At 42.3% G+C, this 20,265-nt stretch overlaps 2 protein-coding genes across 5 annotated transcripts in view; one reads left to right on the top strand and one right to left on the bottom strand.

Moving 5' to 3' along the window:
- Positions 1-5,910, top strand: part of rapgef3 (Rap guanine nucleotide exchange factor (GEF) 3) — a 45,594-nt gene extending 39,684 nt beyond the window's left edge. For all 4 annotated transcript variants that reach the window (XM_061685496.1, XM_061685507.1, XM_061685490.1 and 1 more), the window contains 4 exons: positions 59-123; positions 220-274; positions 411-482; positions 5,465-5,910. In XM_061685496.1, coding sequence (XP_061541480.1) covers positions 59-123; positions 220-274; positions 411-482; positions 5,465-5,583 — 311 coding nt within the window. In that variant the 3' untranslated portion in view covers positions 5,584-5,910. The remainder of the gene's footprint in view (positions 1-58; positions 124-219; positions 275-410; positions 483-5,464) is intronic.
- Positions 5,911-5,924: 14 nt separating this feature from the next.
- itga5 (integrin, alpha 5 (fibronectin receptor, alpha polypeptide)) overlaps positions 5,925-20,265 on the bottom strand; it is a 58,874-nt gene continuing 44,533 nt past the window's right edge. Inside the window, exons 25-30 of the mRNA XM_061685477.1 lie at positions 18,040-18,198; positions 17,511-17,618; positions 14,198-14,311; positions 12,080-12,181; positions 9,566-9,688; positions 5,925-9,477 (exon numbers count right to left, since the gene is read on the bottom strand). Coding sequence (XP_061541461.1) covers positions 9,394-9,477; positions 9,566-9,688; positions 12,080-12,181; positions 14,198-14,311; positions 17,511-17,618; positions 18,040-18,198 — 690 coding nt within the window. The 3' untranslated portion in view covers positions 5,925-9,393. The remainder of the gene's footprint in view (positions 9,478-9,565; positions 9,689-12,079; positions 12,182-14,197; positions 14,312-17,510; positions 17,619-18,039; positions 18,199-20,265) is intronic.

Below are 20,265 nucleotides of genomic sequence, written 5' to 3' on the forward strand. Positions count from 1 at the left end.
TCACAATACAGTGCAGTGACATTACTGGCGAAAATGACTGGACGTTGTCTTTCGTCAGACATGACGTTCATTCACGAGGGAAATCCCAACTTGGTGGACCGCCTGGTCAATTTTGAGAAGATGGTAAGACAGACTTATGCTTAACGGAGTTTCTGAACAAATGGTGTACGTTGAGCTGTGTGCCACTTGTTTCTAACCTAAATGTCCTCCGCCCGCAAGCGGATGATTGCCAAGACTGTGAAAACGGTGCGAGTTTGCAGGAGCCAGCCTTACGGTGAGTGGCCATACTGTTGTACGGCAACTTTTCTCATATGGGCAAAAGTATTGGGACACACCACTTAACAGGACCAGTACTGGTCCGAACGCTGTGCTAAATGGCATCGAATAACATGTTTCCACTCCCTCTTCAGTGCCTTCGTCGCCACAGAGAGGGCTGGCTGATCGAATGTTTCTGGAAGGCCCTGCTACTCGCATATCTACATGTAAGTTTGTCTGGAGACTGAAAACCATTTTTTGTAAGCTTGGCACCATGATTCCCTAGTGATAAGCCCTTTTGCCTCACAGTTGACAGGTTCCAAATTCGAATCTCGGCCCTCTTGTGTGGGGTTTGTATCTTTTTCCCACGTTTGCATGGGTTTCTCCGGGTACTCTGACTTCCTCCCACATTCCAAAAACATGAATGTTTGCTTCACTGAATACTCTGTATTGCACATAGATGTGAATGTAATTGTGAACTCATGTCTTTTTGTGCCCTGCAATTGGCTGGCACCCAGTCCAGGGTGTACCCCGCCTCTCGCTCCAAGCTCACCCGTGACTTTATAAGGACAAGTGCTATGGAAATTGATTGGCTGGATGTTTAACGTCATAATGTGTTATCTATTTTTTTTTTAACCTGTCCTGTTCAGCTGCATGGCCTTGCAGATTTGTGGATCTGTATGCCTTTTGTGCTGGAACAGTTTTGCTGTGCAACATGGGGAGGGGGGCGAAATACTCCCTCTGCTTATTTTTGAAATGTTTTAATTATTCTGATGTTGATTGAAAATTAAGCCGGACAGAAAAGGGTTTTAGGGGACAGGCAGAGGGACAGAACGGACAAGGGGAATAGGGGTGCAAACTACAGCAGAACAATAGTTAGACAGTCTAAAAATTTGACAACAAGAAACGTTACAAAGTCAAATCGTGTTCTTATTTGTGGACGGGGGGGACAGCCGGTGAGGACCTGCAACAACTAACCAAGAAGACAAGATGAGATAGGGGCAGGACAGGACGGGATGTGGGAAATGAGCAAGGCACTTCTATTGATGAGTGGTGCGGTGGGATGCTTTTATAGTGTCTGAACACCTGTAAGAACCTGTGAGTTGAAATCTTAATATAACCTGTGTTATTATCAGTGGTCCCAGCACAAGCAATTAAAGCCTCTAGCGTGTCTATGGAGCTTATAAGTGAATGAACACCATATCACATGCATGTTAGTCAACTGGTGTACAAAGTTGCTGAGCTGGCTCATTGAGGAAGGGTGCGCCCCACCTGCAAGAGGGGGCCAAGCCAGCAAGGCTATCCTGCGGGGGACACAGCCAGGGCGCCACCCACTCACAGGCGGGGCCGGGGATTGAACCCGGGTCCTCAGAACTGTCCGGGTGACGCTCTAATCAGTCGCCCACCGTGCACCACAGTCATTACACACTACATAAAAAAAATGGAAAACACAATCATCAGACCATAAAACTGCCAGAATAATCTTGATTGTTCATAATTACAATGCATTTTGCAAAAACAAAACGAAAATCCTATATAGCGCAAAAACAAAAATCATATACAGAACGTGGTTAAAAGAAAAAGTACTAGTACTAAGTGATATTTGATGTATTGAAATACCTTTTAGTATGTATAGATTAATACTGTCTTCAATGCAGCCCTATGGGGGGCACAAGCCAGTGCAAACTGCAGGCCGGTCCCAAGCCCGGATAAATGCAGAGGGTTGCGTCAGGAAGGGCATCCGGCTTAAAACTTTGCCAAACAAATATGAGCGTTCATCCAAAGAATTCCATACCGGATCGGTCGTGGCCCGGGTTAACAATGTCTGCCACCGGCGCTGTCAACCTGCGGGGCGCTGTTGGAAATTCAGCTCCTGTGGGTCAAAGTCGAAGCAGAAGAAGAGGTGGAAAGCGGGTTCTTCGGCAGAAAGAGAAGAGGAAAACACAGAGCCTAGAACTGAATGTGGGAACTTTGAATGTTGGGACTATGACAGGAAAATCTCGGGAGTTGGTTGACATGATGATTAGGAGAAAGGTTGATATGTTGTGTGTCCAGGAGACCAGGTGGAAAGGCAGTAAGGCTTGATGTTTAGGGGCAGGGTTTAAATTATTTTACCATGGTGTAGATGGGAAGAGAAATGGAGTCGGGGTTATTTTAAAAGGAGAGTTGGTTAAGAATGTCTTGGCGGTGAAAAGAGTATCAGATTGAGTGATGAGGCTGAAACTTGAAATTGAGGGTGTTATGTATAATGTGATTAGTGGCTATGCCCCACAGGTAGGATGTGACCTAGAGGCGAAAGAGAAATTCTGGAAGGAGCTAGACGAATTAGTTCTGAGCATCCCAGACAGAGAGAGGGTCGTGATTGGTGCAGATTGTAATAAATATGTTGGTGAAGCAAATAGTGGTGATGAAGAAGTGATGGGTAAGTACTGCATCCAGGAAAGGAACTTGGAGGGGCAGATGGTGGCAGACTTTGCAAAAAGGATGCAAATGGCTGTGGTGAACACTTTTTTCCAGAAGAGGCAGAAACATAGGGTGACCTACAAGAGCGCAGGTAGAGCACGCAGGTGGATTACATCTTGTGCAGACGATGTAATCTGAAGGAGGTTACCGACTGTAAGGTTGTGGGAGGGGAGAGTGTGGTTAGACAGCGTAGGATGGTGGTGTGTAAGATGTTGGTGTTCGAGAGGAGGATGCAGGAGATAGGCTTACATGGAAAAGGATGACGCGTAGTGGCAACCCCTAAAGGGACAAGCCGAAAGGAAAAGAAGAAGAGTCGTCATACTGTATTCATCCATCCATCCATCCATTTTCTTTACCATTTATCCTCACTAGGGTCGCGGGCTGCTGGAGTCTATCCCAGCTATATTCGGGTGGGAGGCGGGGTACACCCTGAACCGGTCGCCATCCAATTGCCCTGCAATTGGATGGCGACAAACAACCATTCGCACTCCCAATTTATTTTACACGATTTACACTTCCTAGGTATCTTAATAATGCGTATGTGACTTTTTTTTTTTTTTTTTTTTTTTTTTTTTCAAAAATACAGTGTTGCCTTGTGTTATGAATGAGCGGACTTATGAATTTTTCAAAACATGAGTTGTCGTTCTGCCATTTTTTTTTTTTTGCTTTAAATTGCTATCAAATGGGGCGGCACGGTGGACGACTGGTTAGAGGGTCTGCCTCACAGTTCTGAGGACTGGGGTTCAATCCCCCCGCCCCGGGTCGCGGGCGTGCTGGAGCCTATCCCAGCTATCATCGGGCAGGAAGCGGGGTACACCCTGAACTAGTTGCCAGCCAATCGCAGGGCACATACAAACAAACAACCATTCGCACTCCCATTCACACCTACGGGCAATTTAGTGTCTTCAATCAACCTACCGCGCATGTTTTTGGGATGTGGGAGGAAACCGGAGTGCCCGAAGAAAACCCACCCAGGCACGGGAGAACATGGAAACTCCACACTGGGATTTGAACCCCAGTCCTCAGAACTATGAGGCAGATGTACTAACCAGACTCCCACCGTGCCTACTGTATTCATGTATTTAATAAAAATAGCAATAACCTACTTGTTCACATCTCTGAATCTTTGGCGTATGGTGGCCAGTGTATCTGCTTAGGTTGGGCTGCACTCGCAGCATTCCCGCTTCCCTCAATTGTCAAACCGTGGAAAAGCACATGGTCTGGAAAGATTGCCCGTATTTAATCTGTAATACAGTATGTAATTGTTCTTTCTCTTACACCTCCTCTCTCTTGTCTTCCTCCTGAACCACTTCTTACTCTGCCATTGTCTTTCTGATTATCCATCCATCCATCCATTATCTGAGCCGCTTATCCTCACAAGGGTTGCGGGCGTGCTGGAGCCTATCCCAGCAATCATCGGGCAGGAGGCGAGGTACACCCTGAACTGGTTGCCAGCCAATCGCAGGGCACATATAAACAAACAACCATTCACAACTACGGACAATGTAGAGTCTTCAATTAACCTAGCATGCATGTTTTTGGGATGTGGGGCCGTGGATTGAACCCCTGTCCTCAGAACTGTGAGGCAGACGCCCTAACCAGTCATCACCATGCCGCCCTCTCTGATTATCTCTATCCATAGTGAAACGTCAACAACCAGTGCTCACAAACCTGGCTTACATTGGTTTGTTCACATCATTAGCCACAAGTGTGATAAATTTTGAGTTGCTGTGTTGAGACACCTGTGCTTTAATTGAGGGTTTTTTTTGGGGGGGGGGGGGGGGGGGGGGGCTTATCTGCTTATCATTATGCAACACGTGCATCAGAGTGCAAAATGTGGGTGAAAATATGTTCACAAGTTGTGTAAAAACTAGGTGAAAAGTGCTTCAGGTTGTACTAAAAGAGTGACCAATTCAATAAGTGGGTTCAGGGCACGGAGGATTTGGTTCAGACGAGGGTTTTGTGTTTTAACAATTGAGAAGTACTGTATTAACCACTTTTTTATGCCACAGCTTTGCTCCTTTCGCTGCACGTAGATCCGCACAACAGAGACACTTAAAGGAAAGTTAACTGTTTATTAAATTCGCTAGCGTGCGAGCTAGCAAGTTAACGAGCTAAGGACCTTGCTTGACTGCGGCGAGCGTCAAATATGTTAGTGCCTCGCTCAGTGTTGTGGTGTTCCCTCCCCAGTCCTCACATAACGGAGACACGAGAATGTTACACGTTATTCAGCCAGGCACAACAGCTGACAACAGACACTTGAGGACATAGCGTCCGAGTGAATGTATTTGATTAAAAGGTGAAGGGCTCATCTCCAGCAATTTCAGCGGACACGCCTACACAGTCCTGCAGCTCCAGGCGGGCCTTATTTTACACAGTTTTAGAGCCTTATTTTCCATACCTGATTTTTTTTTTTTTTTTATTCGTTCACATTTGGTAGGCTTTTTAAAAACACTCTTCTCTGCGGTGTGTAAAAATCATTTTACAGGCACTTTAAATACAACTGAACTGTACTTAGGCCGTGATTCTTTCACATACCACTAGAGGGAGCCCACGTTCAAGTCGCTCACTTTCTACACTGTGACTCACTGTCCTAGACAGATGGATGAGTGTAAATTGTAAGAATTGTAAGGGGGGGGGGGCTTCGTCCAAGCTCAGAGTTTTTATTAGATTTATAAACTAGTAAGAACAATCCAATAGTTGACTGACAAAGATGTTCTCGTTTCATCGTTGTCCATCTTTACAGACTCAGACCACGCCCTCCCTCTGCGGAGTCCCAGCAACATCCGACACTACATTCAGAACCTGAATGTGATCGACAGCCAGCGCAAGCTAACACAGATATCGAGGATAATAGAATGCTAGCACCCATTACTACGCAAAAACTGGTGAACTGGTGGGCTGGTTGTCATGGAGACTGATTCAAGGAAGAGAAGACTACTAAATGCTGAACTACAATCAAACAGACGGGGCCTTCCAACACACTATTGCATGTTTGTGTTCTTTAGTCTTTATAGCTTCATGTACACTGCAGTCACACAATTTCATAAAATGCAGAAGGAACACATTCAGCCTTTTAGTCGGTCAGTTGCTTATGCACCAATGTTTATAAATTAGTACGTGCACTGTATATGCATATTATTTCATACATTTGTTTTTAATAAATTATTTTCCCAGCAATGTGTAATCAATGAAACCACAGGGAGAATTGTTAAAAAGGGAAATAGTTTATTTGAAATACAAATCATACAAGGTAGAAATGTAAAAATTTTAAATCATAGCAGGAACAAATTGACCTTCAAAGATGCCCCCAAGCCCCTTCAGCAAAAATAAAATCCCCAATATGGGGTGAAAAAACTCACAAGTTACCAATTGGATTCAGAAATACTCTCCTAGTCACAAATATGTACATCGTCTTTTTGGAAGAGACAAAAACAAGGTTGGAACATGCCAAAAATTAAAAACATAATAATAATCATAGGGGGTGAGAGGGGCAGTGCCTTCACATGATGTAACCACAGGGGACTATCGAGGTCCTTATAAATAATGGCTTGACATTAGAAAAAGTTTTGTAGACCAATTGACATACATTAAATCAATATACGTGTGTGTGTTGGGTTGGGGGGGGGGGGGGGGCTTGTTTAATGAGGCAAACAGATGCAACCATACAGCGCATTATTTATTCCATCATGTCAGCTCTCTGAGGTTTTTGTTCTGCATCTGTGCAACAAAGTGGTGACTAATCCATTAAAAGCATTAAATCGGCAAAGACCAACCCGAACAATGAAATATGTGCTTATCGCAAACAACACTTACTTTTAGATCACACAACAAAGCTCTGGCTTGTCACAATTAGAACTCATTAAAACAATGACCTGGGGGGGAACAAAAAAACAAGAGTGAATATAAATATTGCACATCTAAACATTTAGCTCCCAGTGCCTGGTTGGCCGCCTCTGATGATAATTTGACCATAATGACAATTGTATCACAATACTTCTACATCGATGACAGTAGTATTGCGATACCGCTAAATCGACAACCACATGGTGTGACATTTGAATCATAATGACAATAGTAGAACAGTATCGCAATACTTCTGCGTCAGTAATAATTGTATCAGGATACCACTACATCAATGACAATCTTCTCTAACAATGGTATTGCGATACCTCTACACCGCTGACGATATAATGATACTTGGATGATGTCAACAGTATAGCAATACTTTCACATCAATGACAATAATATTGTGATACCTTTCCACCAGCGGCGATATTATCGCTATATTTCTACATCAATGACTCAAGTATTGCTCTAGTTCGAGGATTTCATGACAATACAATCACGTGACCACTACAGTATGCTGGTATGCTGATACTTGGACGATAATGGCAATAGTATCACAATCTAGCCATCCATCCATTTTCCGTACCGCTTATCCTTATCCACTAGGGCGGCGGGCGTGTTGGAGCCTATCCCAGCTGACATTGGGCGAGACGCTGGACTGGTCGCCATCTAATCACAGTATCACAATTGAGATCAATGAAAATATTTGCAATACTTGTCTATCAATAATAATAGCATCATTATACTGCTTCCATCAGTGACTGTCTTGATACTGCTACTATCGATAATGATAGTGTCACAATACCGCTACAGTGCCCACAATATAATGAACGGACCATTATGACAATAGGATGATGATCCCGCCATATCACTAATGCCAGTATCTCAATATTTCTACATCAATGATGAAAGTATCACTAGACGTAGACTCTGATAATAATATGACATTTGGATCATTAATGACAATAGTATCACGATACCTGTACATTGATGGCAATATGGTATAAATGACGATGGTATTGTGATATTTCTACATCAATGACAATAGTGTCAATATAATTCCGCATTGATGATGACATAATGATACATGGAACATTTTGACAGTGTCACGATACCACTTCATCTCTGGAGATATGATAATACTTAGACCCTCATTTGTTATTTCTGGTGTCCACATTTGCTGCTGAAATGTTGGAAATGTCCCGATTGTGGAACTAATAAAGGTTATCGTAATCACAATATTATCAGTATATGATATGACGACATTTGGACCGTAATGGCAATAGTATCAGGATACCTTTTACCTCGATAGCGATATTATATCAATGATGATAGTATTGGGATATTTTTACCTCCGTGACAATAGTATCACGATACTTCTACATTAATGACAGCAGTTGCACAATTCTGTACAAAATGACAGTAATATCATGATACCAAATAGTATCCCAATACTTTCACCACGATGACAACAGTATTGCGATACTTGATCCACAATGACATTGACAGTATTGCAGCGTATTGCATCAATAACTTTACTAACCATGACGATCACTATAGTTGATGCGCACTTACAATAATGCAATGTGAAATTGTTAGGAATTAGGGCCAATACCAATCGATAGTATCGCCATTCTCCAATAAACCGATACGAAAACAAATAGGCGTGGATTGTGATTGTGATTGTGATTGTGATTGTGATTGTGTCCGCACATGGCTAACAACTGTGATAATCAAATCTGGATGGTGGCGACAGGTTTGCCGTCAGGGTGGAAAGCTGATGTCAACACTCTCCAGGTGCCTAGACGGGGGGGGGGGGGGGGGGGGGGCTAACAAGGATTTACTGGTAGGAACGGTGGAGGAATTCATACAATAAAACTAACATTCATAAATATACCATTCACACAAATGCATATCCGCTAGCACACCCAAAGGTCAGATAGTATTTGCATGTAAAAGTCCAAGAACAAAATTAAAATAGAACAAAAAATCTCAACACTTGTCTTGATCAAGTTCAGTCCTGCAGTCTTTTGGTAGTGGGATGATTTGTTTTCTCTCTTAGTCAAAAGGGTCATAAATAAAGTATGTCACAGTAACACCAGGCTGAAAAGCGGCTCCTTCACACTCGCTTAACAGCGAGCCCTCTGTCTAAGCTACAACACTGCTGATTGTCAGGTTTAAGGCTTTGGTTCGAGGCATCATGACTTTTCAGAGTACAAAAATGTTCTCTGGTGGAACTTTTAAAGCAAGGCTTCAAGGTCGTCCAGTTCCAGTCCCATCTCGAGCTATTCGGAGGTTCTGGTGAACAAGCAAATCAATCAGTAGCAGGCAACTTGAGAACTTGCAAGGAGCGCAAGCCAGTCTTTGGCATCAATGGAAGTGAATCAGTAGATTTTCTTTGAGTGCAAAAACAACTCAACGCAGCACCGTCCTCCGACCTGAGGCAGAGAGATCATCGCCATGGACCGACTCGACGCGTCCATCCTGGCGGTTGTCTATACCCGCTTAACCTGTTCTGGATGCTGGAGACTTTTCCCAGCATGCATTTGGGGACAATCCTGGGAGCATCCTGGACAGGTCAGCCCCATAAACTACGTAAGGAGTGATCTTAAGGATCTATTTTGCTAACCAACCTGCCTGCAAACATAAATAAAAAAAAAAACATTCATTTGGTTGGGAGTACATTAGGAAATTTCTTCTGCCCAGTCTAGTAGTTCCAGTGGTCTCGCTTCTTTTGCTGCTTGGCAGTCCTCCGTCGTGTGTCTCCTTTGCAATCATGTGGCCTGATTCTGTGGTTCTGCTAGCGGGTGCTCTCGCGTGGGCCGCTCAGGCCTCCGAGGCAGCCTGTGGTTTGAGTTGGGCTTTCTCCATGGCAGTGCCGTATGGGAGGGATCTCTTGAAGAAGCCGAACTGCAGAACAACATGGCGCAACAGCTCAGTCATGACAGAGCTTGAATAAACTCTTTGAGACTTTTTCGTACTCGACAGGATCACTGACCTTGTAAAGGACGAAGATGAGCAAGGCCAGAAGCAGCAAACCAGCCAGAATAGCCAAGATGATGATCCATAGCGGGACAGAGTTTTCAATGTCGGGCTTGTTCCACACCACTGGGGTCACCACCTGGAGACCACATGAGTACCCTTAGTGTAGTTATTCACTGGGAATCATCCAAATGTACCGAGGCTGAACAAGAACTGATCTCGGCGACATCTAAGAAAGTTGCATTCTTGAGTTGATATCGAACTACAATCATAGAGTTGTGGTAGATTGGTTGTTGTTGACTTAAGGTCCAACAAAAGGTTCCCAACACATTTCGAGGGTCCGAACGGCGCACAATGAACGTGTTTCCACGGGAGTGTAAGATTACGTCATCTCGCGGCACAAGAAGGCATGCTCACTTAATGCCGCACTTACTGTTTTTTATTTGATTGTTTTATTTTAATTGGATTGTTTTTATGACGTTACTACTGCGTATGCATATGTTTAGTGGTAAACTTTGGCGTGCTCCGATTTGCGTCCAAATTAAGGTTATGGCACCGTTGTAGGAAGGGAACTCTGTTGCAATCAGAGGACCCCCTTTAATTATTTTACTTTCTTTAGAGCCCGTAGAATACGAATAAACAAAAAATAGTGGCAATTTTAAGTCATTTCTTGAGTCCGCGTTTGTTTCTGTTCCAGTCGACTCTCCTTGTCCATTCTCAGCTGTGCGGTCAAAAGCCAAGTTGCAGAGGAAACCGTTTGTTCGTTTCGTTTATTTCATATGGACATCACAAGAACATTGGACAAACCAGATGCACTGCTTTAAGTTTTTTACCACTAGTGCTAAATTTCAACACTTGTCCGCCGGAGACTTTTAAAAAACAAAACAAAAAAAACATATAATACAAAGTAGATAAAACACAGGATTATACATGCAGACAAGTCGTATTGGTATAGTCAACTTGGTCTGTATTTAAAATCAGTCACAGCACGTAATTTCAATGTTAAACATCTAAATGTTCATGTGAGCAGCTCTGCCCAGATTGAAGCCATTTTTTTTTAGGTGCCTGACAAAAAATTTAGGATCGCTCTTCTGCCTCAACTCACTGGTAAGTAAATTCCAGAGACTGACTCCTATAAAGGACACACGAGACTGTCCAAACGAGGTCTCAAGCATTGGGAGGATACAATCCCCCCTGACAGAGCATCGAGTGGCTGGTCTGTCAGAATTTTGACATCTGTTGATGAGCGCTAATGCTGGTACAGAATTATTCAGACATGTAAAAACAAGTTTCACTATACTCAAATTTTTGAAAACAGTTTTCAAAGGAAAGAAGTTCATGTTTTTTAATGACTTTGCAGTGATCCCTGTGCCACTCCCAGGTCATTAGGACACAGGTTGGACTGAACATTTACCTTCACACACTGTTGTCTTCCTTCCAGGTATGATTTGAACCGCAACAGAGCTGCAGATGACATTTTAAAATTCTGCATTTTCTCAATTAAAATACAGTGGGCAACTGTATCAAATGCTTTTTTTTTTAAGTCTCGGAACACAGCACTGACTATATACCCTTTGTCCAGTGGTGCTTTTATTGGTGTTCCTATCCCCAGATTTGTATACGAGTGTGACTCGCGCTATTTTCCAGATTTGTGGGAATTCTTTTCATTGAATTGAAAGGTTAATCAGATGTGTTATTGGTTCTACTAGATAGTTCTGGTGTTTTGGTTTGTTTTTTTATGTTACGACATAAAGGTTATGGACATCCTTTCACATTGAGCTGTTTACGTTTGCAATGACTCTTTTCACTTAGTCTGGAGAGGCCTCCTTAATTACGAACAAATCAGTTTGATCGTGGCAGTCAGCATCACGAGAAAAATGGTTTCCTGTGAACTTATTTGCTAGTTCATGTACTGACTCAATAAAGAAATGATTAAATCTATTTGCAATTGATTGGTTATCGCAAGTTTGATGTCCATTTATTTTGATGCATTTAATCGTTTGATGCTTTTTCTTACTAGAATTAGTTAAGTTGTTTATACATTTCCACAATTTCGAGCTATTACCATTTGCATCTTCTATCATCTTTATGAAATAAATGGTTTTGGCTTTTCGCATTTCACATATCACTTGATTTCTAACAGCAGTGTAAAGAAGGCAGTCAGTATAATTGTTTTTAGAATAAAGATTTTTTTCTTATGAATCAAATCAAATAAAAGGTTTTTTTTTTCATCAAATCCCACACATCATTGTTGAACCACGGAAGGGATGACTTTTTAGGTTTACCTTTCCAAGCTTTTGTGTACTTCATGATATCAATATTAACAAATTCCATTAGACATGACCAGGAAAAAAAGAATCAAAGCATTTCTGTTGATCTGTGCCGCTGCTTCTGTTAACAGGCTAAAACAGTATTTTAGTTGTGATTTATTATTGTTTTTAAATATATATACCGTGTCTATAGTATTTGATTGCGATATTGTCATGAATAGGCTAGTGGACTTACACTGGTAAATAAACATGCTAAATACCTTTTTGTGTCCACTGGGAGCGTGTTTGGGCAGGATGGCGTAGGGCATGGTCTTCACACTGTATTTGGCCAGGCACTCCAGCACATATTGCTTATACGCTCGCTGAAGGGGAAACGTCATATACATGTAATGTAGCTGTCTCCCGCTAGGTGGCGACAGAGACAAGGTAAACCCCCCGACTCCCTTTGCCCAATCACATGATGGATCATGTTTGAGTGTTCAATGAAAAACATTGTTGTGGGTCAGACATGTATGAGGGGCCGTCAGGGACATAATTCAGTATGACCTCTTTCTCACACACACACACACACACACACACACACACACACACTACTAAAAATGCTCCCATACACACTAATGAAACATTCTCACACACACACTTTGAAATGCATTTCAGCAGTGTGTGTGCAGGAGCACTTCAGTAATGTGTGAAAGCGTTTCAGTTATGTGTGAGCAAAAACATTTCAGTTGTGTGTAAGACTTTCAGACACAGGAGTGCAAAAAAAAAAAAAAAAAAAAATGGTGGCGTGTGGGAGTACTGGGAAAAACAATCAGTATTGCGTGTGAGAATTTCAGTGGTGTGTGTGTGTGTGTGAAAGCATTTCAGTTACACGTGTGCGGGGGGGGGAAAAAAAAAAAAAAAAAGTAAAATACAGTAGTGTGTATAAGAGCATTTCAGTTGTGTGGATTGTAGGTAATCCTAAAAATATGTCAGTGACTGCCCCGCTTAGACCTGACTGGTTGAAAAGTGGTGCCAAGATTTATTGAGCTATATTCAATAAATGCAAGAAAAGAAAAGTTTCTGAAGAAAACAGAACTATGTGCTACACAGTGTTGGGAAGATTACTTTGGAAATGCCATTGGTTACAATTACAAGTTACCCTGATGAAAATGAGAAAGTAATTGTAGTTGCACTACTACTACAAATTAATATAGCTAATTAAATCTGAATACATTTATGAATGAATGCATCAGCAGGACCTTTGGATGTTTCCTCTAAAAAAAGTGGCTTCAAACCATAGATAATTATTTTGGAATTAACCACATGCAATATTTGTTCTTTATACAAATAACTGATAACAAAATGTGATGAAATAGAAATACATAAAAACGTATTTGTTGCTTGACATATATATATATATATATATATATATATATATATATATATATATATATATATATATATACACGCCTCGACTGTGTGGAGTTTGCATGTTCTTCCCGTACCTGCATGGGTTTTCTCCGGGCACTCCGGTATCCTCCCACATCCCAAAAACATGCATGGTAGGTTAATTAACAACTCTAAATTGCCCGCAAGTGTGAATGTGAGTGCGAATGGTTGTTTTTTTTCTATGTGCCCTGCGATTGGCTGGCGACCAGTTCAGGGTGTACCACGCCGCTCGCCCGAAGATAGCTGGGATAGGCTCCAGCACGCCCGTGACCCTAGTGCGGATAAAGCAGAAAATGGATGTGGAAAACTAGATACCATGTTGACGTAATAAAAAATATGAACAATTTAGACAATATCGCTTCATGTGAGAAAGTCCAAATTTATGTGTTTAAGGTGTAACTATGAGGCTAACCTTTAAAAAATCTGAGACAAACTAATAGATTGCACCACGAGGTGGTGCTTCGAGGTCATATTTGGAAATATGTGTCATGTTTGGGACTACAGTCGATTGCACATGACCTGAGAGAGCCAATCACAAGCGTTGCCTTTAGAAGGAGGAAGTGCAAGCTTTTGTGGCTATTTTCCAAATGCAACTAAAATTGCAATCAACAAAATTTCTAGCAGCGGCTGTCATTTAATTACATATTTTCTCTTTTTTTTCTCACATTTTAATGTCAAGGATTACAATTACATAGATTTTGGAATGAAATTAACTATTATTTCGTTCCATACAATAAGTTACTCCCCAACACTGAAAACTGCAAACCAAAATTGTCAGCCCACAGCTGATCTCCTGTGTTAGTTTTGTTCTGCTTCGAAAAACTGATCCAGAACTAATACTGAACCTTGTCAAGATCTCATTTCTTTGAGAATGCTTTGAATGAATAACTGAATTCAATTTGCTGCAGGAGGATTCATCTGTGAGATAAGAAAAAAGCTTCACCAACCTCCATGAAGGTCTCCGCCCAGACACGGGAGCGCACTTTGAGGATGGCTGTGGTCCCCTTCTCCAGGAGACCCACTTGGCACTGCAGGGCCCAGCAGTCCACATTGGAACAAGACTACACAAAATACAGGAGACGCATGATGATTACAAGCGTTTCATTAGACTTCAAATTTGAATTTTTGAAAAGCTTTACATAACGACGGCAGCATTTACACAGACCTGCAAGAATTAATACACTATAATATGCATGTCTCGCCAGTTGTAGAATTTCTAAAGTCAAATGCCCCGGTATTGTCCTGATTTTGCACAATTTGACGTTCTGGAAAACTGTGCATCTAAAGTCAGGGAGAACCTCAACAAGGGGTGTTAAAAGAAGAGAAAAAGAAAAATACACAGGTGAAGTCAGCAGACATCTGTTTACAGTTTTGTGGCAGTTAAATGTTTTAAAACTGTGACGTGTGAGCTGTGACTGATCACCACCTTTGTCATTAAAGTTTAAGACCAAGTTTTAATGTTTTTAAGTATCACCATTTAACTATGCATAACTTGAAACTTGTTTTACACTTGTTTGCCATCGAAAAATATGATTTACATACGAAAACATTGCATGTACGACATAGTTAATAAAGGTTCAACAATGGCAAACCTTTTAGCCTGGAACAGATTTCTATATCCATTATTTCCTAAGGGAAAATCATCACATCAATCAGCTGTCAACTAGCATCCTGGAATTAATTTTGCTCGACCAAAGATGTTGCACTGTAAATTCAAGGCCACCTACAAAATCGTTCTGTCCGCCAGTCGTAGTTGACAGGTGAAGGACACACAAAGGGGAAAGTAGTCAAAGTCAAAAATAAATCACACAAGTAAAACAAATGGGAGCCACATTAATGCTGCAGGTCAAATAAATACAATAGAGTCTCATGTTAAGAACCCTTGTCCACACCTGCTTCAAATTAGATTGGAAGGATCTGATTAGAACAAAAAAAGAAAAGAAAGAAACTGCATATTACTGTCTAACTGCTGAAACCAGTCTATTGTTCGTCACGATTGTCTAACGGCACTCCCACAAAGCGGCTTAGTGTGCCCAACATCAATGGAGGCAGACCACCCCCAGACGGCGAGGCTTCGGCGGGTATCCTGCGGGAGCTCTTTGGTTCACATAGGAAGCCGACAAAGGTAAACACAGCAGGAGGAGACCCAAAGTGAGACAGACTTATTAAGGCCAATCAAACAGACAGGCTTCCTCGGTGCCCATGGCAAGAAAGCCCCAAAAAAAGAGATCTGTGGGAGGGGCATGAGAGTTGCCCGGTGCCAAGTCCGACACGTCCTCACTCGTGGGCTTCTGTGGTCAGGATGTGAAGGTCGGGAACATTAAGGTTGTTCATGATATTCAAAGGAACAGCGGATGATGACGCAGTTGGCGAATGAATGTGAGCCCCCCTTTGGTCTATCCTTGATTCATGAATGCAACAAAGCAAAAATTGTGTTGGTATGCCTTCATCCATACGTGTTTTTTGTTAGAATTCTACATTGATGTCTAAGCAAGATTTCGCATTGATTTTCAATTATAAACTGAGGTTACACAAGTAATATCAAATAAAGTATGACATAATTTCTGGCACTGTTGTCATGTGTCAAAGCAAGAATCCTTTTCAACTTAATTTGACATTGATCCTAAGTTGGTGCAGTTGCGGATGTCAAAGATGATATCAGTCCATGACCTTTTTCAAGGCTCTGTCGTGAAAAGAAAATGTAACAAAATTCTAGAACAATCAATTGAGCACAGGTCTGCGCCAAAGCGACATTTGCATTTGTTTTGTTTTGTGCTAAATGCTTTTAATTCAATATCTGCCCGCCGGAACACGACATCCGTTCGGCTGTTAGCCATTCATTTCCGGCGAGATGGCGAGAGGCTGCCTGCCAATTGTTTCAAAGCTCAGGCTCGCCATTGGCCCAGCCGTATATGGAGCGGAATTAGGGCTTAACTTGTTTTTATACTTTGAAAAATGAATGACGATTGAAAAATTGCATGTACACTAAAAACTGGTTAATTCAACCAAGACAAAAAATATATATCACAGGGTAAATATAATTCTTCATGTCACAGACATGTTATTAAGACACCTGGGAAGTGATTTACATTCAGATTACATATTTAAATTGCTGAGGTAGCAGAAGTTTGAAGGTGAAATGGATCTACTGTAGATGCAAGAATTGTATTGATTTGGAATTTTGGCCTTGTTTTCCTACTATCAACTTTTATTTTATACAAACAGGTCAACTAAAAATGTCTTTAATTGTTTGACCATTTCTGGAATTCAGGGGTGAAACTCTCAAAGAGGGCACGTCATTTCAAAACTCTCTCCAAATAACATTCTTATTTAGCGAAACAAAGACACATTGAACGGCGACATTGCGTGCGTACATGCCAGACGAGCAAAGTAGAGGACATCAGTCTACACACACACGCACGGGGGCGCACATACACACACAAAGATGTATTTACTTGAGGGCGCGTTCCACCCACGGAGACACGCAGCTGGGACCATCAATGGTGCCTGTATGCGCCAGGAACTATATATGAAGGGGGCCCCATATTCAGCCAGTTATTATGAGTTATGACAACAGGACAAATGCAACAATGCTTCCCTTTTAACACCGTTGGCCCAGCAGTATATGGAGCCAGGAACACGGTCACTAACTTGGATGAGAAATAGGATGTGTAAAGTACATTATTCAAATCTAGCCCAGTGATTCCCTACCAGTGTTAGTGTGCTGTGAGAGCGCTTCAGGTGTGCCGCGGGAAATGATCAAAGTTTACTTAATCGCTCAAAAACTTAAAGACATTTTAAAAAATGATTTCTCTTTATTCATCTATTTATCCCAGGGAGGCACAGTGACAGACAGAGCAAATACATGCTTTTCTATTAGATGGCAGGAAGTACATACAGTAATTAATGTATCCACTTTTTGTGACATTTTGTTTGTTTGTGTGCCGTGAGATTTTTCAGTTGTAAACTATGCGCCTTGGCTCCATAAAGGTTGGAAATCACTGGTCGAGCCCTTAATCACAAAAGAGTCTCAAAGGGCTTCACAGGCCCCAAGCTGGTAGTGATTGACGACATCCCCTAATCGCCTACAATTCTTAATTCTTGGGGCATTGTGATGAAACCATCACTCAGACACTTAACGGTTTTCAAATATGAAAAAAAATGCATGATGTCTCCTTAAGTACGACTGACCCATAAATGTGAACGCTTCTGACCGCCGCATCACACGCATGCAATTTAGAGAGAAGACGGCTATTTTACCAGGTTCGCCAAGTGTGCGAGCGGGCTCCTGTGCACGTCCCGCCGTTCCACACGGTGCTCGTGGGCCTTCAGCGCCAGATGAGGCGCTTCCGTTGACGTGTGTTGGAGCTGCAAGGGAGAGAAAAGCATTACGCATTCGCCACGGTGAGCTGAGGCCACCCTTGTCTCCTGTTCTGAGGCCCCGATGTCAGCGTGCCATTAATCAGTTGCACGGGAGCGTAGCCGGCTCTGCCATGCCCAAAAGAGGACACAGATGAGCTCTGCCCAACATCTGTAAGCACAAACAACTCCCTCAAAGCATGCTAAAGAAGGGAGGGGGCACGCCACCGGTTGCCAGAGATGAGTGAGTTTACTGCCACTGAGGTGGTTCTTCAAGGCGCTGGTGGGGTGACCGTCCTGGGTGGGGCTGGGGCTGGTGGACAGTTAATCATACATTCTGCCGGCAATCAGTGGGAGAGCTCCAAAAGTTGCACGAGCCCCTGAGAGGTCAGAATCTGAGCAAATGTACATTTGTGTAGTTTGCACTCACTCTGAGTTGGAGGTGGTTCATGTTGCTGCCGGCGGTGCAGTTGACGGGGCCCTCGGTGGAGAACTCCAGGGGGTAAAGCAGAGCGTGGCCCTGGGCGGAGAGGGGGCAGCGCAGCTCCAGCAGGGTGTGGCTGATCCGACTGGGTCCATTGTTCACCAGCTGGAAAACAACATCCGAATGCAGTGTCAACAACAAGATCAACAGGCTTTTAGTTGCTACTACAGGACTGTTTTAAATTCTTAGGCTACCACTAGCTTAGATGATGACGTGGTGGATAATTCTGGTAGTAATCGAACAGCAAAAGACAGAGCAATAATTATATGCTGTCGTCATAGCATTGATAAAACAATAAATCTAAAGCTAGTAAGACTTTTGCACAGCACATTATCATAGCCTAACCCCAGATGTTTTTGTTTTTTGAATCAATTCCACAAATCCCTCTATAACAAACAAAGTGCAGACCGAAACTGTTTGTCGGAGGACAGGCCAATCAGATCAACATCCACTGAAATGTGGTTGTCACACAGGCGCTGTTTAGCTTACCTTCAAATCTGTATTTCATATTTAAAACAAAGCAGATAATCAATAGCTAAAAAATGTGTCTGTCCTGCAGTTATAAAATTCTATGGGGGTGGGGGGGGCGTTCGCCTGCAATTGGCTGGTATACAGTCCAGGGTGGGATGGGGTCCAGCTCACAAATGACTCTAATGAGGACAAGCGCTACACAAAACAGATGTATGGAAACATTCCTTGAGAATTAATTGGGAATATATAGGGATTTACAGGGATCAACTGAAAATTAAGCAAACTCCAGGTTCATTTTTAAAATTTTCAGTGACGCTGTTAAAGCATATTTAATGAGCACTATGTTAACTGTTGTGATTGTAGTGTGCAACTGTAGAGCATTATAATGACAGCTGTTGCTATTTTGTTTTTTAATACTTTCTCATGTGACTAACTGAGGTAACCAAAATATTCGGAGCAGCACTGATTATGATGCACTACAGTTGTACACCACTGCATACTACAACCACAATAATGAACGTATTGTTACCAATAAATTAGACAAGATACAGTCAAATAGTTTCTAAACCTGTCTCCTCAAAGGATGTAGACCTTTGTTGAATATAGTCAAGCTGTGACTTAGCAATACGAATTTGTAAGCTATATAAGGTGTGTCAGAAAACTTTCAGGATTGGTGTCACGAAAGACACTTTTCACCAAAACTATGAGTTTTCCCCTTCAGCTTGAACCAGACGTTCAACCAGCACGTATACAGACAGGATGCAGTGGCGTTTGCTGTGCATGGGAAGAGGAGAGAGTTGTGAAAGGATAACAATGCCCTGAACAGTCATTGTCATGCCGGAGCAAGCGCCCTACGCCGAGTGATTTTTCCCTCTTTCTCGCGCTCAAGAGGGAGATCAAGTGGATCCGTTTTGAAGACCTGGGCAACATCAAGATGGCCGTGACGTCAGCGGAGCAGAGGATGAAGGTGTTGCAGAGAGGGCTGGGAGTTGTAGTTTGAAAAATATCTTTTGTCACACCAATCCTGGAGCTTTTCTGACACACCTTGTAAAATCGAATACATCTTCCTCACAAAACTAGCATTAGCCACCGAGCATTTCACCATTCTTGCAAAAAGTACATATATTGCAACTTTGGGAAAGATTTGTGGCGAACCTGACTTGTATGCAATCAGAATCAGAATCAGAATCATCTTTATTTGCCAAGTATGTCCAAAACACACAAGGAATTTGTCTCCGGTAGTTGGAGCCGCTCTAGTACAACAGGCAGTCAATTTACAGAACACTTTGGGGACATAAAGACATTGACAAAAAACAATTGTGCAAAAAGATGCAGAGTCCTCTAGCACTTAGAGCAGTTCGAACGACTAATATTGCAATAGTCCGGTGCAATGACCATTGTGCAAAGGGCGCTGAGACTTCAAGGAGTGTATGCGGTTTAAAGTGACGAGTAGTGCGATCATCTGGGACAATGTCGGTTGTGAAAATGTTACAGATACTCCTCAATCAGTGTGCAAATGGAGCAGATGCTACTCTGGCATGAGTGGCCAGTATATGCAAATAGTGCAGCATGGCGAGACAACTACAGTGAGTGCACGAGTAATACATAATTGGCCCCACAGTAATGTGACAACGAACTCAAGTCAAAAAATGTCCAGCTTGTTGTAATGGAATTATAGGTTAGGTGTTTAAGAAGTCAATC

The sequence above is a fragment of the Phycodurus eques genome, chromosome 1 (genome assembly GCF_024500275.1).
Source record: "Phycodurus eques isolate BA_2022a chromosome 1, UOR_Pequ_1.1, whole genome shotgun sequence".
Taxonomy (NCBI): Eukaryota; Metazoa; Chordata; class Actinopteri; order Syngnathiformes; family Syngnathidae; genus Phycodurus; species Phycodurus eques.